General features: G+C 31.6%; 1 protein-coding gene across 1 annotated transcript; it reads left to right on the top strand.

Annotated features, from left to right (window-relative positions):
• Positions 1 to 647: 647 nt before the first annotated feature.
• On the top strand, positions 648 to 7,472 carry LOC128169384 (uncharacterized). The gene is made up of 4 exons (XM_052835535.1): positions 648 to 1,162; positions 4,255 to 4,345; positions 5,966 to 6,145; positions 7,192 to 7,472. The coding sequence occupies exons 1-4, from the start codon at positions 836 to 838 to the stop codon at positions 7,470 to 7,472; spliced, it is 879 nt and encodes a 292-aa protein (XP_052691495.1). The 5' UTR covers positions 648 to 835.
• Positions 7,473 to 19,905: the final 12,433 nt, after the last annotated feature.

A 19,905-nucleotide genomic window follows, 5' to 3' on the forward strand; every position in this document is an offset into this window, starting at 1 on the left:
AATTTTTTGTAAATCCTACCTATGAATCAATGAGTCATTTCATCTAACGTACACGTAAACTAAAACAGCTTTCTTTAGTGATATAAATTTTTCCTGACAATGGATAGGGTATGGGGGTTGGAAAACATGATCAAGAGGCAAACAAGCTGATGAGTCTATACATATTAACGTTCAGAATGCAACCAAATAATTCAAATAACAAAATCTCAAGAAAAAGTCATATTGAAAAAAAAAAATGAAAAGCGTAAATACAAAAACTCATTTGTTGTATAAAGCATATTAAAAAGAACGTTAGTCTGAATTTTAAGTTAGATATATAATGTGCTCCATTTCAGATACAACAACAATTGAAGGTTTTCAATACAGTGGCACTCATACCAAAAAAATTAGAGGGGTAATATTTTCCTAATGAAATGTGTGTCCTTGGATGGTTTTGACAATTTTAACTTTTTATCGATTGTAGCGTTTTTTCTATGTAACCAGAGTAGATAATGTAATGTTTGTTGCATGATTTATGATATTTTTCATGTTCCATTGCATTATGTTATATAAAGGTATACAAAGAAAACTATTTAATTTCCATTAATAATGAAACGGAAACTGCATAACAAGCCCCTGAAATCAATACTATCTGTGTGGTATTTAACTTTGGACAAATAAGATATGTACGAACAATATGTTGGATACAAAACCAACAATGAACAATAACTGAAATAAAATAAAAAAACAAATCAATATTATTTAAATGGTGATGTCATATTTGTAGAGTACTTTGAGTATATCAACGCATCACCTAGCGCCTACGATACATGTGTCTACACAACACTCACACATCATGATGAAGTCACTTCTTCGATATTATATACTACGATGTCTTTGGACTCTTCTCCTTACCATTCATGTATGTAGAGCAGACCTAAGAAGTAGTTACTCAAAACTACATTATGGACGAAAACTGGAAAAAAGGATGATAACGTCGTATGATAAATACAGTATTCTAGATTGTGTAGAGGATTGTCTGAGAACAACACGATGTCGGTCCATTAACTATTACCAAGGAGCCCACTTCTGTCAGACCAACTTTAAGAGCAGTACAGATGTACCTGAACACTACATAGAGAAGCCTGGCTGGATATATACCGACATCAGAGACTGGGACAAGGTAAAAGATAGACAGATAGATAGATAGATGTCCCTTTATTTTTGATTCTAATTTTTTTTTGTATGCCGCATTTTAATTACATCAAATTCACTATTTTTATTTATTTGTGACAAAAGTGATTTCGTTTTTTCGGAATATAAAAAAAGTCTTCCAGTTACTGAGGTCAAGTTTTTGCTCTTTTTTTGGGATTGATATTTAAGATATAAAGCGGATTACAAAAATTTGTAAATTTTACAGGTTATACGAGTATAACCTGGGTAGATTGTGAGTTCATTTCTTATAATTTAATTTTATGTAATTTGCTGTACAAATTGATTGCGATTTACTTTTAAAAACGGTATTAATCCGTTCAAAATTCAAACGTAACGTCAAGCGAATAAGTACGTTTATGATGTTGGTGCATTGTGACTTGCAAACCAGGTTTTACAATTTTTTTTATCCAATCGAATGCTGCGGTTCAACCAGAATAAAGTTATAAAATATTAAGCTATTTTTTTTTTTAAAAAAAACCTTACATATTGTTCCATATCAATGTTACTTAAAGGTTTCTATAGTCTAGTTAGGTTACATAGCGACATTGACACGCATCACATTAAAGGTTTTCGTGACTTGTTCTAAATTAAGCATTCACCTACAAACCGACCTTACTGAAAATTAAATATTCCCATATATATCACATATCTCATAGTGAAAAGAAATAATATTAACGCAAGCATCAAATGGGGCGCCAAAAATATAATTGTTGTATAAATCACAACTGGTTGTTTACACAACAAAGACACCACAAAAAAGAAAATAACGAGTTGGTTGTACTAGTTTTTATGGTAAATTTTGATATATTTTCAGCCACACGTTTTGAAGTTTAACATTTTGCTATTATCAATAATTAAGAATGAAGTTCGTTACTAAAAGCATTTCTAACGGTAATTGTATGATCATTGCCATAGTATGAAGTATCAACTCATCCTTATTCTCCTGAAGATTATGTATTTCAAACTAATTTGCTTTTTTTGTTGTTGAATTGTATTGAATTAAAACTTAATGCATTAGTCTATATGATTTCAAGGGACTACATGATACATTAGGAATGGATTATTTTAAAGGTACATGTAAGATCATGCTCATCCGGTAGAATCTGCATACTTTTTAAGGTAAAAATAAGGCGGATAATTTTTTTCCTAAATGGAATTATAAATCTTACATGTATCTACACTTCTGTTTATGGAGATAATTGTGGGTATTAGTTAGAAGAGGTTTTCCAAAGAATTAAAAATAAATCAGGTTAGCTCAAATTTTTAGGTCAATTAAAATTTTCAGTACTTTCCTATATTTGCTTAAATAATTGATTTGGATGTCTTTTCATGATATTTTTCTACCACATTGCAGATGACAATATAATAGAACCATTTTAACAAAAGCTTGGACTTTAGGTAATTGTGTCAAACAGCAATGTGACGTAGCCCTGTCTATTTCATTGTTGGCCACTAAACCATGGCTCTTTGAAATCAACAAGATTTGTCTGGCTTTTGAGCTAAGACTACGCAATCGGTGTATATTTCGCTTGAAAACGCGTCATTTTAACTTGTTTTGACGCAAGAAATAGATAGCAACGTACAACTGCAAGTCCAAGGTCTTGTTCAAATGGTTCTAAATGGTTCGAAATTTTCCGAAAAGCTTATAGTCTTGATAAAAACGCGCCTAACACGATAGTCTATGACTTTTTAAACAATATGTGAGATTTGTTTAAGGTATAAAACATTTTTCTATATGCAAATTTCCTTTTGAGTCATAAAAATAACCATAAAAATAATTCTATTTAAAAAACCATCCTGCACCCAGTTAGGATATTTAAATGTGTATCAAATAACGGACCGCCTTTTAATAACTACGGCTTTAATGCCAAATAGGGACTTACCTTTTATTTTTGTCCGTATTTGAAGTGCAATAATTTTTCAGTAATTTTGAGAATAGTATAAGAAATACGGTAAAAAGCAATGCACACTGAAGCTCAATCAGTGATATTGCGAACACAGTTTTCCCTTACGGTTCAGAGATCGATCAATTTTACTTGTCAATGTAGTTTCATTAAGACATTTAAATGACTTAACTTAAAGAAGCTTAACTGACATTTGTGCAACACTTCATCGTAGTTATAATATGGCAACCAAATTCCATGTGTTTTTTGAGTAGATGGATTCTCTGTTTTACGACTGATCGACTTTTTATAATTAATGATAGTTTTCTAGGCAATTTTTAATCTTTCTGTGAGCCAGTTAGTTCTATCAAACATGTACACAAACTATGTTTTCTCTGAAAATTAGAGTGAGCGAGTGCATGCAGTATTTAATAAATAACATTGATTACATGGATTTGTTGACTTAAATCATTGTGCTATTGTAAACTGTTGTAAGAAAAAACAAAACTAGACACTAAAATACTGCGTGAACTAGTCACCCAGAGGCTTGCTCTAAAACATGTTCATTATTTATGATTAATATTTATCGATGACGGAATGGTTGCGTGCCTCGCACATCAATTAATTCTCATTGCTACACAAGATATATCTTTTGATTCAATGATGAGACAAATGGAACAATTGCTTTACTGAAATCTCTTTTTTGTGACTCTATTCTTTTGTTGCCACGTTTTGTAAAGACGATGAGATGTACTTGTTCTACTACTGCAGTGCATGAGTGCAAAACCAATCTTGACCCAATCCAATATCATTGGTATTAAGGAAATGTAAAACTTTCAATGCCTGTGTTTAGTGTATATTTAGCTTAAATTGATCCCATCAAGCAGGGATTATGAGTTTAAAAGCAAACCTTTCAACAGAATAAGTGTTTATTTCATTTTAATACATATCATTGTAGTCTTTTGGATTTATTATTATTTCATAATTTCTTGTACAAACTGTATTTGTCAACAAATTATTGTTAAAAAATAAACTTCTAAATATTAAAAATGTTCATCAAACTAAAAAAATACGGAAAGTTATTAGATAATGATAAGAATATTTAAGTAAATTAGGACTAATTGTACAATACTAACATAACGTTTATAAAAAGTATACTCTTTCATAATATATACAGGAGATTGCAGGAGCCTGTTCCCGGTCCAGCTGTGATATTAACGAAAAGTGCGTTCCAAAACCTTTTGATGATTTTGACTGTGTCCTTTCAGGTCTGTATTAATTATGTACAATATATATTTAACTAATTGCTCAAATTTAGAATCTGTATTAGAGTTTTATTTTAATTATAAACAAATAAAACTCAGAACAAATCTTGTGAAATATATTTATTCATTTATTGTTCATTTCCCCATTATGTTTGGATTGAAAATCTGCAACGTCCAATTTTCATTGAATACACTTTAATAATTTATACGCCATGAGCGCAAATACGCCATCACGTGTTTTGAGAATAAATATTTTATTACGATTAAACGAAACGTTCTACCTTACATAACCAATTTGATATGTACTTTCGAAAATAATCATTAAATTATATCTTCTTCTTAATAAAAAAAGTGTCTATCAAGTTTCTGGCACTATATTTTTAGTCGAGACGGCAAACTAAATTAGATGTTAATATTGCTGTTCCTTGTATGTTTCATGTACATAAATAATAAATGGCTTTACAGCAACGATACACATATTAATCCTTGAAGTAGACATCACTTTTAATGCAAATATAAGCATTGAATATTTTGTTTTTAAATTTTATTGGTCCTATGACGCACCAAGCGAAGCAGACAAATTATTATACCGCGCTAACGCTGTACTCATTTTGTCTGCACTGTTTGGTGTGTCATAGGACCGACGACATCCACAAATAAGTATTTAATGCATAAATATGTTATAATTTAGAGAGGAAAATTCACTAACGCACTGTGACAAGAAATATAAAAAACTCTTCAGAAAACATGACATGTTACCGTATTTTGTTCAAATGCTACATGAATTCATTTAAGACTGCAGTATTGATACTTCATGCAAATTCTTACAATGAATTTGCAATGGTTTGTGCTTGACCAATGAAATTTCGGTGTTTTTTTTAATTGTTTATTAAACAAATGTTTAAAATGGTTAGAATAGTCGTGAGGATTTAAAATTAAACCACACACTCTTTTAATCTGTAAAATCAATTGTTAACTTAGCTGTAGCATTGTATCGCTTTTTCAAACCCATTTAAATGTCATTGTACTGCTGCAGTTTTAACAGATTAAACAATATTACTCTGATAAAGTGACAACCAATCACACCTATTTTCAGCCTTGTTCAGCAAAATAATAGGCATACATTCATGTCCATGCATTGGCTTTTTAAAAATGGTGTTGTAAGCTTAGAAAAAATAATAGTCATCCATATATCATGACTTCTTGACAGTCTTTACAATCTTGTTTGACAAGGAACGTTTTTAGTATAATTTTCAAAATATTTTCACAGAATCTTTTGATTGAATAAAAAGAAATACATATTGTTTAAAACACACATAAAAAAAGGAATTATTACATTTAAAGCGAATGACAACAAAATTGATGATTTCAATGTCATGACGAATGTATGACGACCCATTAGAAAAATAAATAGAAGTAACATTTAACATATAAAAAACACCAGCGTATATCAGATAGTATATTAGAAACATGTGTAATCATACCAATCTTTACACATTTTCAATCTAAAATAAACAATTTGACATGAAATAAATTTATACTCTAGATTATCAGTATTAAAACAGAAAATATGAAAGCAAATTGTTTTTAAAAAAAAACTAGAATGTTTATTTTAATTTCTAGATTGTGGTATCCCTGAAGGTCCAGAATATTCGCTCGACAAAGTAGAAGAATGGGACGGTATCGGAATAACAAGAGGAATCCACTTAGCATGCTCTCCAAGGTACACACAGCATGGTTCTGGATTCTTTTTATGTAGATCTGACGGATCCTGGAGAAAGAATCTGAGATGCATCTTAAAAAGTAAACTACACATGTATTTTTTAATTCATAGTTGTTTCATTAAATGGTATTTTGTATTTTTCTGCAATATGGTATAACTTTGTTACCTTAATTATTTCAAAATCGAAACTGCATTGTGTAAAAATGTACAGTCTAAGACGATAAAAAAATCATCAGGAATACGCACGGATTTTATGCAACAATAAACGAAGTTGTAAGGGGAAAATCATTATAAAGGTGAACAGTGATGTCGCTAGCAGAAAAGGACACCACTAGCAAAATAGTATAATGAGGTGCCCTTGTAGTTTGTTGATATAATAGTGTAAGTGGATATGCATTATTTTTCACTCGAGAGCCCTGGTCATTCTGAGGGTAGATCACATGAATTGTGGGGCGAACAGGAGTTCGTGACCGACTTTTTTTTTCATAATAACATAACCCTTTGATGAGAGCGGTATTCTATAGTTTACCGAGGTTTTTTTTCCTTACACAACCTGTGTCATTCTATTAACTTAAGTGCATGAATGATAACTGAGAAGCTACAAGTATGCCATTCAGTCACCTTTTTGATACCTCTCAGCTTTTAACAGCTGACCGAGTTAACTTCTTTCATGCTAAAAAAATAAAAGTAATGGTAACTGCTCGATCATAGCTTTGTACAAATTTCCATGTAGCACCAAAATATTAAACCTCTAGAATTATAAATATTACAGGATAAGAAATATTTATTTCCTTTGCATATGTTTATGACCCCTATGTATCACGGCAGCTTAAATATTTGATAAAAAGGTTAAAAAATGTAACTTTATCTTTACATGTTTTACATGTACCATCGAAACATGTATCTCTGTTGTGATTTTGAATTATAAGTTTAAACAGATTAAGAATTAATTTTATTTAAATAATAAAGTGGTGAAAAGAATGTTGAGGGAGAAGGACAACGATATGCTTTGATTTTAATTGAGAATAAATTTAGTGTATCTAGTTACATATAAATTATCCATTTTCATTTCGTTTTATTTTCTTTAAATCTAGTAAAATTAGTAAATTCTTCATATTTTTTAAAGGAAACGAAAGAAAGTGTGAAGGCAACATCATGAATTTAACCTGCCCAAGTGGAAACATCTTTATTGAAAAAGCGATGTTTGGAAGAACAGAAGGCAATATAGTATGTAACCATTCACAAATTCTCACAACGGATTGCAAATCTCCGGATTCGGAGGTAAAAGTTAAAGAAATATGTGAGGGTAAACCACAATGCAGAGTTGCAGTAATCAGTACAACATTCAGCGAAGATCCTTGTCGTGGCACCTATAAGTACCTGGATGTGGATTTTATATGTTATTAAAAAAAACAAACAAACTAAGTGAATCATGCTTTCTCTTTTCTGATATATCATCTTTTAAAACTGCAAAGTTTACAAGAATAATAATTGAACACAGATTTATCTAAGCGTCACGACTTTACACAATTCTTATGTCCTTTAAATAAACATTAGACCTCATTTTTGACTAGAATTTCATAATTGGAAAGAGCTGTCATTAAGAGTGCATTTGATAAAAAAATAATAATACAAAATAAGGAAATTATTTAACAGCTCTTACTGCAAATCAAAACCTCAGAACTCACAATTGTATTTTTCGAACCGCTTAAATTTTGTATTTGATAATGTCTTACTCGTTTAAGCCCCTTTAACAATAGGCGCACGAGCAGAAGCAACCAAATATTCGTGCGACAGAACAAATTAGATATAAGTCGTCAATTGTTGCCGAAATAATCGCATATAAAAAAGTATTCGTACGAATTTCGCACGATCTAAGCGAGCGTTGTGCGATGTAAACGCATTGAATCTTGCGTTATATCTTGCGTCTGTATGCGACTGTTGTACAATGAAAGCAACTGTTGAAAGAAAATAAGATAGGAACGCGCGAGAGACTAGGTGATCGGACGATTGAACGTGCGCCAATGTGATTGGACGTGGGATTATGCGTGCCATGGTACGAATGATCGTGCGAATCAGAGGGGGGATATACACCGCCCATATTCAGTAGACATAGTTGGAAGCGAGAAAAATACAGATTTGCAGCAGCATTTATTATTAGACCCTATATCTCAATATAATTGTTCTATTATATCTGATTGGTTTAGAAAGTCACGTGACAGGGCGATGTCATGAGAATGAAAAAGCCGATATGAGCATTCGATGTAGACAAATATGATTAAATCAAAAATATTTAATTATCATGATGCTTTTTATCTCAGAACCAACTTAACTATGACTTATAAAAGAAAAGTGAGACAGTTACACGGAAAATCAAACAATCACGACGTAAATGTTGCGACTGTTGAAAAGTCATACATCATTAGAAATTAACGTATTTTGTGTAATCATATGTTGCTGGGTAAAACAAAACGTTAATGCATCAATGTTCGGATAATATGAAGATTTATTCCCCGGAAAAAATCATTTTTTTCGGGCAAAGCCCTCGGGAAATATGATTTTTCTTAAGAAAATAAATCTTCATACCTGTATTTCCTTCACCATTAAGCAATAAATGTATATTGAAAATTTTGTTCTTAAACAGAAAATATATGAAACAGGGTATATATACTTGTAGCAAAGCATGGCATATTGAGGCTGATAATTCGTGCAATGATAGTAAAATGTTGCAAGATTACATGAGACACGTTGAGCAACAGTCTCACGGTCGCGAAACAGACCCATAAACACCAGCGATTTATCTTTTGATCTTTATAAACTGTGTTACACACTTACGAGTACACAAAACGTTGTAAAACGTTCGTACTAATGTTTGTGCGTTGCACTGCGATACTTTGGATCACGTTTGGTTGCGTCTGAATAGTGTGCATGTCCACTATTCAGAGGAGACTTGATGAGACCAGTTAAACGTATGCAACGAATGCGAGAGCTCGTGCAACATAAGCGGGGACTCGTGCAACGTATGCGAGAGCTCGTGCGAAGCTAAAAAATTTCGATCCCAAAGTGGTGTAAATTGGTCGTGCGCCAATTGTGAAAGGGGCTTTAAGAGTACACCAATGCATGATGATAGAAAGTTTGCGTGTTTGCAACTAAGAGAGAGAGAGAGAGTGAGACAGAGACAGATTTACTCATAGTCTGATTGTTTTCTCGAAATAATCTTTTAATAAATTACAGTTCCACAAGTTTCATATTTTTTTACGATCAATGTTCATAATGTCAAATATAAGCTGAGTAATCGTGGCTCAGTAAGAATTAAACCAACGAATGCATGTGTATGTCTAGCTCGAAAGTGTTTGTATACAATGTGCATGTGCCATGAATTAAAACTTTTTTTCTAGAAATAAATCAATATGTGTTTACATAAAAGATAAACCATATCTCAAACAATTAACAAGATTCGGTAAAAAAAAAAATTAAATCCCGAGAAGACTGTTATAATTAATATCGGGGAATATTACTTTAAAAGTCTGACCTTGATGTAATATGAAGTCCTTTTTCAATTTTGATCTTGTATAAGAAAAAAAAAACAATTAAAGATTGTAGAAAAGCATACAATGTATATACGTTTTACATTGGTTGATTAAAAAATATTTTATTGAGAAAATAAATATGATAATGTATGCATATACATCTGGATCAGGTTTAGATTAATTATAACAAACCAGGTCAGTTTAAGCATTATTTACTATGCTATCTGGTCTAAGGCGACTAAGTTTGACTCCTGTAACGTGCAAGGGGTCACTGCCTGTGTTCCCCCTCAGGCCCGTACCCGAAAAAGAATCAGACATCCTTAATTGATGTCAATATTTACAAGTGCAGACTTCAATTACCATGCTTGAGCATACTTAGGAACTAATCGTTACGCAGACAGGAATGAACGCACACGTACGAAACGTCAACGGAAGCAGAGATGATCAAATGCATGCGCCAACAATGCAACCTTACCCAAGCAGAAAGCGCCTGTGCTAGAAAGACCAGAACACCAGCAGGGATGACCACAAACTAGTGATCTGCTGTAACCACCACCAACACAAGCAGGGATGACTGCACACATACATTGATGATATATAGAGCAGGGATCTCTGCACACTTAATATCGTAGGTTATTTTACACGAAGATTAGAAAGTGCAGGGATGTCTGCACACTCAATCTAGCCGTACGTGTCACGGTTTAACTACAAACAGTCGTTTTTTTTTACCCTTCCCTGTCTTTATATACGTGCTGGCTAGAATCATTCATTGGTTTTTAAAGTAAAGCAAACTGCGTAACCTTATCTAAAAGATCTTGCACACGACGACATATTTATACATACAAATGATTATGAAGCTAATTGGAACATTATTTACATTATCAAAAAATCAATAAATCAAAGGACAAAAACTCTAATGCAAAACTACTTTATTAAGCTGCCCGCTTCACTCCACATATTTTTTTTACAAGTCGGGGATTATGTTTCTATATTTTAAAATTATCTATAAAAAAATATCAACACGACATATCATGTATTGAAACATACCTTTATGATCTACCAAACGATGGTTGTGTTGATTTTTCATTTTCGACATCTTATAGTTCATGTATCTTATGAAAATGTCCACACACTGCTCTTAGCTGTTCGCAACTAAAAGGCGAGTGAAAGCGTTCTGTTGATTTGAATGGCAAACAAATGACATCGCTTTTAATAACTGATTTTAAATTTAATATTGTCTAAAATAAAACTCAAATTATTTTAAGCAATCAATCGATACATTCCCACAGTGATCGCTTTACTTAATCACAATTTTAAATACTGCTAAGGCTATATACAATTCAAATACATTTTCTATATTTATCTTGATTATCAATAGAAATTATTATTTTTCTTGCATACATTCTTTTTAGAGAATAAAATAGAACATTTTAAATTTAAAAAAAATTAAATGGAGCATCAAACAATACTTTGTCAAAAAAACCCAATTTTAGTGACATAAATAAAAGACATTAAAAAAAATATTGCAAGCTTCATGTGATGTTGTGTTTAAGATTGATCACATAATACAGTTAACTTACACCTCCGACAGACTTGTATTTTGAATGTCCTTTAAACAGTAAATGATTTGTTTTTTGTATGCTTTACATTTTCAGTTTATGACTATTTCTTGACGTTTGATCGCAATTATTTGGTTGCAATTTTACTTCCATGCATATACTCATCGGCATGTGTTTGCTACTTTATCATGTTGGCCCCCCCTCCTTTCTATTCCATACTCTGACTAGTTTAAAGATACATTAATACCGATAGAGAAAGTTGTATATGTTCAAATATTTGGAAAAAAAATGATTCATACACAAAAAACAGTAAAGAAATGGATGATTAAGATAACATTTCTGTTTTACTTTTGATTGTGGATAATTAAAATACATTTCCCTGTGTTCCTTTCTGTTAACGGATACAATGGAACGAAGAATGATATATTATTTATTTTCGACAATTACCTTAATTGATTTTGTGGATACACGACCTGGAAAAAACTGCAATATAATGTTCGCTAAAATCAGGAAAAAAAATTGCGAAATCATCTCAATAAATATTTGATATTAGATTTATTCGTTCTAGGAAAATTGTAATACAAGCACCATTTATTGATTTTGTCTTCGATTACTTTTCTACATTTAACTTTGATGAAACTTAATTCCAAGCGTATTTCAAACGTTTTTGAACGATTTTTTAACATATTAAAGTAGAGTTCTGAAAGTTGTAGATAATCAAATCTACTCTTTCAAATCATATACAGTTACGTTTATTTTAAACCTTACATGAATCCTCGTTCGTCAATTTAAATAACAAACTGTATAACAATTTAAATAGCAACTTAGTATATACAGTCTAGATAAAAAAATATATATATATTATATAAAAAAAGTCACATGCATATAAATAATTTGTTAACCACCAAACACCTTAGTAAAACAAATCAAAAGTGTATCACGACGTTAATCTTTATTTGTGCATTTCTATTGAAAAAAGGAAAGAAAATTTATATTGCCAACCTAACCAATCGATGACATTAAAATCCTAAAGCATATACTATAGGTTGCAAATATGAAATTTCATGTAATTATCAATTGATTTTATCAAAATATACAATTTTAACTTTAAAATTTATCTCAGAAGGAAAATAGAGAACTATTATATTGTTTCTGTAGCAACATATATTCTTGAGTTCTTAAATACATGGCGCTTTTATCTGCAATAATTTGCTTTTTGTCTTGTAGGGTAAAAAATAGCTATAAAGTTATAGTTATAAAATTTACTTTGAAGAAAATCCCCCGGGCTTACTTCCATGTTAAACAACGAAAATGAACCAAAATCAATTTTAGATCCCCCTCCCCCTTTTTTGATCGGTACGAATTCTCTGAGTTGACTCAATAGTTTTTTCTGCACATTTCAGGAATTAAAGAAAATGATAATGCCTCGATATTTTTTTTTCATTCGTTCATAATTTTGTTGTGGTCTTCTGCTTCCTGTCCTGGGTAAAAAAAAACCATTGTTTCCACAAGATCACTGACAAGAAAAGACGTAAACATCAAACCCATTGTGATTGTAATGTAAATGTGTTTAAACTATATTGTTTGATATGTCCTAACGTCCGTGCTATCTAAAGTACTTCAAACATGATTTATTTTCTTCATTTTGTTAAATTTACATGAAATGAATATAAATCCTTTCATAGGTCATCTATACAATGATAAATAGAGAAACAATTTCTTCTTCCCGTCATATATCTTCAATATCTCCTGTAGTTTTGTCAAATGTTATTTTCGCAATTTATCAGAATTAGAAATGATGAAGACACGGACAATTTAATGAATGATAGATACGTTATTGAAGATGGGTTTCATTTTGTTAACCGTTATAATCGGTTCTAACCGAACAGCTTAACTTAATCAAAATGTTGATAAGCTCAGCTTTCTTTTTACTGTTTTAGTTAGTCTGATAAACAAATAAATACATTGGAAATACCTACAAAATTTACAAACTTTTAATTGTTTTCCAGCAATTCTGTTTCCTGTCCGAGGACAAAAAACGTTGTCTCAACAATCTGTCAGTTTGGGCAGAGACTTGAAAAATCAAACTTTAAGGAAAGATAGACCTATGTATGCATTTATGTTTAGCTTGCTTTGTTTGAATCGGAGTGACTACCGGTCGTAACCGACAGTTCTTTAAATATTGTTCCTGTTTTTATTTTTGGTAAGCTCTGGAAACTTGCTTGCGGTGTATTCTATATTATGATTATTTCTTACACCAAAAAAAAAAGTACAAATAAATACATTTATTTAGGAACGGAATAATATATACTCGTAAACACCAATTTCCGTGGATAATGTAAATTTTACATTTCCAAGCATAGATAATTCCTTGTTCAATGATCGTATCCTTATAAATGTATGATTACTGTAAATTCCTTATTTTACCCGAGAACTCAATTCTGCGATTCCACTGTTTACATTTTATAGACCAAATGGCGAGAATATAAAATACCGAGCACCATTTTTTTTTGTTATAACTTAATATAGCTAAAAATTCAGAAAGATGAAACCATTCTTTTTTAATTTGCGAGGACTGCTTCTCGCGATTTTACGCGGATAATAATTCCTGGTGTTAAATTAGGAATCTACACTATTATTCATATTTCAAAAAATGAACAAATAAATTTAAAAAAACGAATCAGCAACAAAACTAACAGAAAATATCAATAAATCAATTTCTACAATATTAAAGAAACATGTATTACCTATGAATATGTACATACATTTTTGTCGGTTATATATGTATTGGTTTTTGAAAGCAAGGAAGGTATTAGCAATTTAGTACAAAAAACTAAACACAGGATGAATGACCATCTTTAAGTCCTCCTTAAAGATAGCTTAAAGGTGTTTAAAGGTAGCTTAAAGATGATCTCTAAGCCACCTTTAAGCTACCTTTAAGCTATAAGTATTGCTTAAAGGTGGCTTAAAGAAAGCGTAAAGATGGCTTAAAGGCAGCTTAAAGACTATCTTTAAGCCACCTTTAAGCCACCTTTAAGGACAACTTATAGGTCCTTAATGTCCAAACTTCTTTAAGCAACCTTTAAGCTACCTTTAAGCCACCTTTAAGCCATTAAAAAAAATTGAATTCAATATTGTGCTTAATTTCCAACAAAATGTATTAACTTTATGAAAGAAAAGGTATTAAAACGGTTTTTGTTCTAAAAAAAAAAATTAAAAAAAAAAACACAAAAAAAAACGGCCACGGCGAGAATTGAACCCGGGACCCTTAGTTTACTAGCATCACCACACATCCTCTGCGCCACGGCAACTTACATAAGTATAATGTTTTTATATCCTATATATCAGTGGATATTGAATCACTGTATTGAATTTGTTTATTTGAAAAGATTTTGACAAACCATTCAGTTTGTAACAATCAATTATATCTAATTTATAAATTGCATGCATGCATGTATTTAGAATGAAATACGGAACTTGGTCTTCAGTGAACAAAAATATATTAAACCTAAATGGAAACCGTTAGGTTCACTATAGTAGCTAGGCTTTCTTAGTTAATAAATTTAAACCGAGTAGATATACGTTCTTCTAATTTATAGCTATAAAAATGTAAGAAAGAAAATGAAATCATTTCTTTTATTAAATGCATTGATACTATTAGGGTATTTGTTCAATTTCCCGCAATTTCCCGGTTTTCATGATCGCGGCGCCATTCCAATATGTACATGATTTTTAAACTATCAATTCTATAACAAACAAAATTACCAATTACTGGTGACGTATTTACTACATGTGGCAATTGCAAATGACTTGTACATACAATTGTATGATGTGCCAGGCCGGGTATATTTGACATAGTTACCCTTATACATATATTTAAATAATCAACCCCTATTTATGATCACCGGTACATTAATTAATTAGCCTCAAGATTTTACTCTTACATACATGTATCGTTAATTTGTAGACGTAACATCTTTGAAACCCAGAGCTAGGAAATAATACTTTGAAAATGAATTACAAATGTAAATTAACTTTTATTCACTAGACTTATCGTATACTCGTACATACTAAGATTCAACGCCTTTAGAAACCCTGACGTGCACCTGGGCACACGACACACCTGTTGTGTATATCTTGTATATTCTGTGTTAGTTCCAGGGGTTTTCTTAAGTTGGACAAACAATAGACTTTAATTAGATATACACAAACATGCACCTGGGCACACGACACAACTGCTGTGTATATCTTGTATATTCTGTGTTAGTTCCAGGGGTTTTCTTAAGTTGGACAAACAATAGACTCTAATTAGATATACACAAACGAACAAAACTATGTCTAGACAAACAAAGCAGTAATATCCTGCCCGATATAACAAAGGCAGTTGAGAGTCTTTTCATCTTTAACATGTATCTAGCAGATCTAGAGTTAGAAATAATGAAAATTGAAAAAAAAATACAAACCTTAAACCGATTAACAAATTAAATCATGCATTTTTTGTTCATTATCTTTATTTTGTTTGATAACCGGATGAACTTAGAGAGAGAGAGAGAGAGAGAGAGAGAGAGAGAGAGAGAGAGAGATTGAGATTTTTTTCACCGATTAATTTATAATAGGAAACAAACATACTTTAATTAGTTTTATGCACATATTAAGATACAGAGACTGCGCTCATACCTACAATAATTTTGAAACCCCCCAAAAATTATAAAGAATTTTATAACGGCAATCTGTGTCCATCAGAGCGGTGCTGATGATAGCGATCTGTGTTTAATGGAACGACGATTAAAACCGCCTGGAACACCCCCCCCCCCCTTCCTTGGAAATTATATTATCACTCGGATGACCCCCTCCCATCTCTATAAAAGAGCTTTTGCATTTAATATATGTTTTTATTGTTCAGCTTGATCAATATTGACTTAAAGGCCACTTAAAGACAGTGTAAAGGCAGTGTAAAGAGAGCGTAAATGCCACTTAAAGATGCTTAAAGGTGGCTTAAAGGTGGCTTAAAGGTAGCTTAAAGAAGTTTGGACATTAAGGACCTATAAGCACTTGCTTAAAGGTGACTTAAAGGCGGCTTAAAGGTTGTATAGCCTTTAAGCTCCTTTAAGTCACCTTTAAGCCACCTTTAAGGACTTGCTTAAAGATGGTTTTTCGCCCTGTGAAAATCATTGCGTATCACTTTATTGATCTGTCGTTGACATTGTTTTAAATATTAAATTCCTAATTTTGGATGATAGGAAAATACATTGATTTTAATGTCAATATATGTACGTAATGTAGCTTCAAGTAGGCAATTATTATTCATTTATTATTTATCACATTTTATTGAATTTAAAGCTCGTCGGTGCAATTGATACATCGAACGTCAGCATTAAAATTGATTTTTGTATGTGATATTTTTAGAATTCCAAAAACTTTTGATTTGTCTTGGTTTCTTTTAGAGATTTTTCTTTTTTTATTAAATACAAATATGTTCGGTGCGTCGAATGATCTATACAGATTTGAATTTACTAAGTCTTCTTGGTTAAGTTCAGGGTCAATGATAAACGAAATCATTCTGAGACTTCCAAACATATCATGACAAACAACATACACGGACCGTAAGCTGTCACACCATGTTTTTTGCTACCTCTGGTGGATTCTTTGTAAGTAATACATAACAAACCATTGTGAGTTTAACCAAAAAAAAATGTTTCAGAATTATTTTTTTGGCGAAAAATGGAAAACTAATTATTTGTCCGCCATATGTTATCTATCCGAGTACCTTTGTATTCAAAGTAGAGAGCGTCACCACTACGCTATTATGCTTATTATTAAGAAAGGTAAAAACTGTTTAGTTATGTAATCAATTTTGAAGATGACACCAGAAGAAAAAAGAGATCCAGCGTTCTTCAGTCCATATGAAGTTGATACCGAATGTTGTGAAGCGTAATGAATAGATGGCAAATATTTATGTGGCAAATTCAACTAGTGAAATGCCAAAAGAAGTCCCGTATTTCAGTTCAGACTTCTGTTATAACTATGGAGGGGAAAGATGGGCCGCTAAATGAAGCAGGGGCACAAACCATTTGTCATGTTTGTTCATCTGCAAAAACTCAACCTTTAAAAAGGAACCAGAAACACTTTAAACTAAAAAGAACAAATTAAAACAAATATTTAAACTTTGCCAATGTATCAGCTTGATGAATATCTGCTGATGAGTATACCAATAAATCATAAAATATGGGGTACCATCATTGTAAATTTTGTCTAAAAAAAGAAAAAAAAAAGAAAAAAAAACCTTGCCTGCCTCATCAACATTTCAAAATTTTGGCCCGAGAAACTAATGATTAATTTTTTTGGCCTTATCGGAATGATTAATATAGTTTTAAAAGACGAAAGTAGAAATATATACAATTTCGTCTTTGATTAACACTACAAATTTATTTTTTATTGCTTATTCCAAAATGCTCAAAGAATGAATTGTTAAGACAAGACGCAAGCGGGATTGGCATAATTGAAAGAAAAGAAAAACACAAAAGTATGTCAATTTTATTAAATTAATCCATAAAATCGCTGACCATTATATGAATATAAGCAATGAGCTCTAGGTATCATTCTTTAAACATTATGAGGTGAAAGCTTTGGTCGGGAGTAATATCAAAGACACGATGTAGTACCGATATCGATGATATTGACGATATTGTATCGATATCGAATCACTGATTTCGATATAATAGAACTTCAATGCATATATACAGAAGAATAGCTGTCCAAATTTAACGTCAATATTTAACGTCGATATCATCGATATCGACGATATCGTATCGGTATCGGTTTTCTTTGTCCTCAACTGAATTTGTACAAATTCATATCGATATCATCGATATCGTATCGATATCGAGTTGTAGATGTACACAACTACAGCTGTCCATTTTAACGTCGATATCGTTTCGATATCGATTTGCATATGTACAGAACGCAATCTGCCAATATTTAACGCCAATATCGACGATACCGTATCAAAATCTATTTTCCTTTGTAAACAACTTAAGTTGTCGATATTTTATGTCGATATCGACGACATGGTATCGATATCGATTTGTATATAAACACAACTGCAATTCACCATATTTTAACGTCGATATCGACGATATCGTAACGATATCGATTGATATATGTACACAACAAAAGCAATTTGCTTTTGTGCAGAATGTTATCATGTACTTTGGAAAACTGTAATATGCTTATCTTTAGATTTGACTATCTAGATAATCACAATTATACTATTTTACAATCCTTAAGACCCATCATTAAGACGTTCTTCTCATTGTTGTTTATTAAATTTTATTACCGATGATTTCAAAAAGAATCATAAAAGTCAATTTTAAGGTTGATATTGTCATTTGAAATAATATTGGTTTATTTTTTTAAATGCAATTTTAAAGATCGCTATTGTTTAAGATATCGTCATTTTGTGTACGATATCGCCTACAAATAGTTAGCCTTAAAACCTATTATTTGTCGATATCGATATCGTCATTTTGTTGTCGATATCGTCGAAATTAACAACAAAGTTGGTCGTGGACATGTATGTTGGTCGGAGCGTGACCAAATATATCATAAACGCTTTTGAGCTTTATTGGATTTGACCACGACCAACAAAAGTTATCAACCTATAATACCTAAAGAATGATCCCATATTTCTTTAATAAAAGAAATAAAAAGACGAAATAGTGTTTTTTATAATATCTGATTTAATCAACTCCGTTCATGATTTCTTTAAACCACTTGCGGCTAATAGTAACGGTGTCTCCAGACACCTGATCAGAATTAAAAACATCTATTGCAAAATCCAAATTGTGGAAATTATAACCATCTGTTTTCAATTTGGGGAAATCTAAACTAGCATAGTATATATCATCTTCGTTGCTATTGTTGTATGAGTAGAAATATTCGTAGAACATGGCCTTGTACACAGGACTGGGCGAATTCACGTCCTGTAATTCCACAGGGAACGGGTCGTGTGATAGGGAGCTCAAATGTGCAATAAATGATATACTTAGTTTGTTTTTGTTTCCGCAATTCCTTACTGTAGCTGCAAACTATGTGCGATTGTCCCTCATTACCTTCCCAATCCCCACATCGCAGCTGTTTTCTATAAAGCTTGTTTGAGTGCGTAAATTAAAATAAAAATTTGGGTGTATTTCAATTTTTTCTCCGGTTGAGTTCGACTTTACTGTTATCATTCTTATCTTACCATAGTTCTCAACTACGATTCGGGCTTCAAATACATGGCCCCTAACTGTAAAAAAAATACGCAAACTATAATAAGTAATGAATGGTTTTTTTATTTGTTAATAAAAAATAAATATGTCACTACTAAAAAAAGATGAATAAATTAAAATGGATTAGTGTGGACAATATCAATAGCAGTAGAAAAAGTAGTTACAACCTTTTTTTCAAACTATCCACGGTTTTGCCTTTATATATAACCTCTGTATCAGGGGGTCCTTGAAAGAGACCAACATGCGCCATGTGGCTCCCATTCATTGGGTTAACAGTCAGGGACACTGTTTGAATTAATGGTTTTCCGAGACTGCGGACGGTTTCAGCAACCTGCAATATGCTATCAATGACTAGCAACTTTTTCAAACTGAACAAGGGAAGGACATCTAAACAATCATATCTAATGCTAGCACTAACTAGCAATTTTTTAACTGTTTTTACGTACATTGTATTACGTAAACTTCTGTTTCAGAAGAAACA

This window comes from Crassostrea angulata, unplaced genomic scaffold (genome assembly GCF_025612915.1).
Source record: "Crassostrea angulata isolate pt1a10 unplaced genomic scaffold, ASM2561291v2 HiC_scaffold_124, whole genome shotgun sequence".
Taxonomy (NCBI): domain Eukaryota; kingdom Metazoa; phylum Mollusca; class Bivalvia; order Ostreida; family Ostreidae; genus Magallana; species Magallana angulata.

What these genes read in the sequence shown, in the direction of transcription:
- LOC128169384 (XM_052835535.1), top strand. Translation starts at nt 836, where the DNA reads ATGATGAAGTCACTTCTTCGATATTATATACTACGATGTCTTTGGACT. An exon ending in TTTTGACTGTGTCCTTTCAG is followed by an intron (nt 4,346 to 5,965) that starts GTCTGTATTAAT and finishes TTTAATTTCTAG; the next exon opens with ATTGTGGTATCCCTGAAGGT. An exon ending in TCTGAGATGCATCTTAAAAA is followed by an intron (nt 6,146 to 7,191) that starts GTAAACTACACA and finishes TATTTTTTAAAG; the next exon opens with GAAACGAAAGAAAGTGTGAA.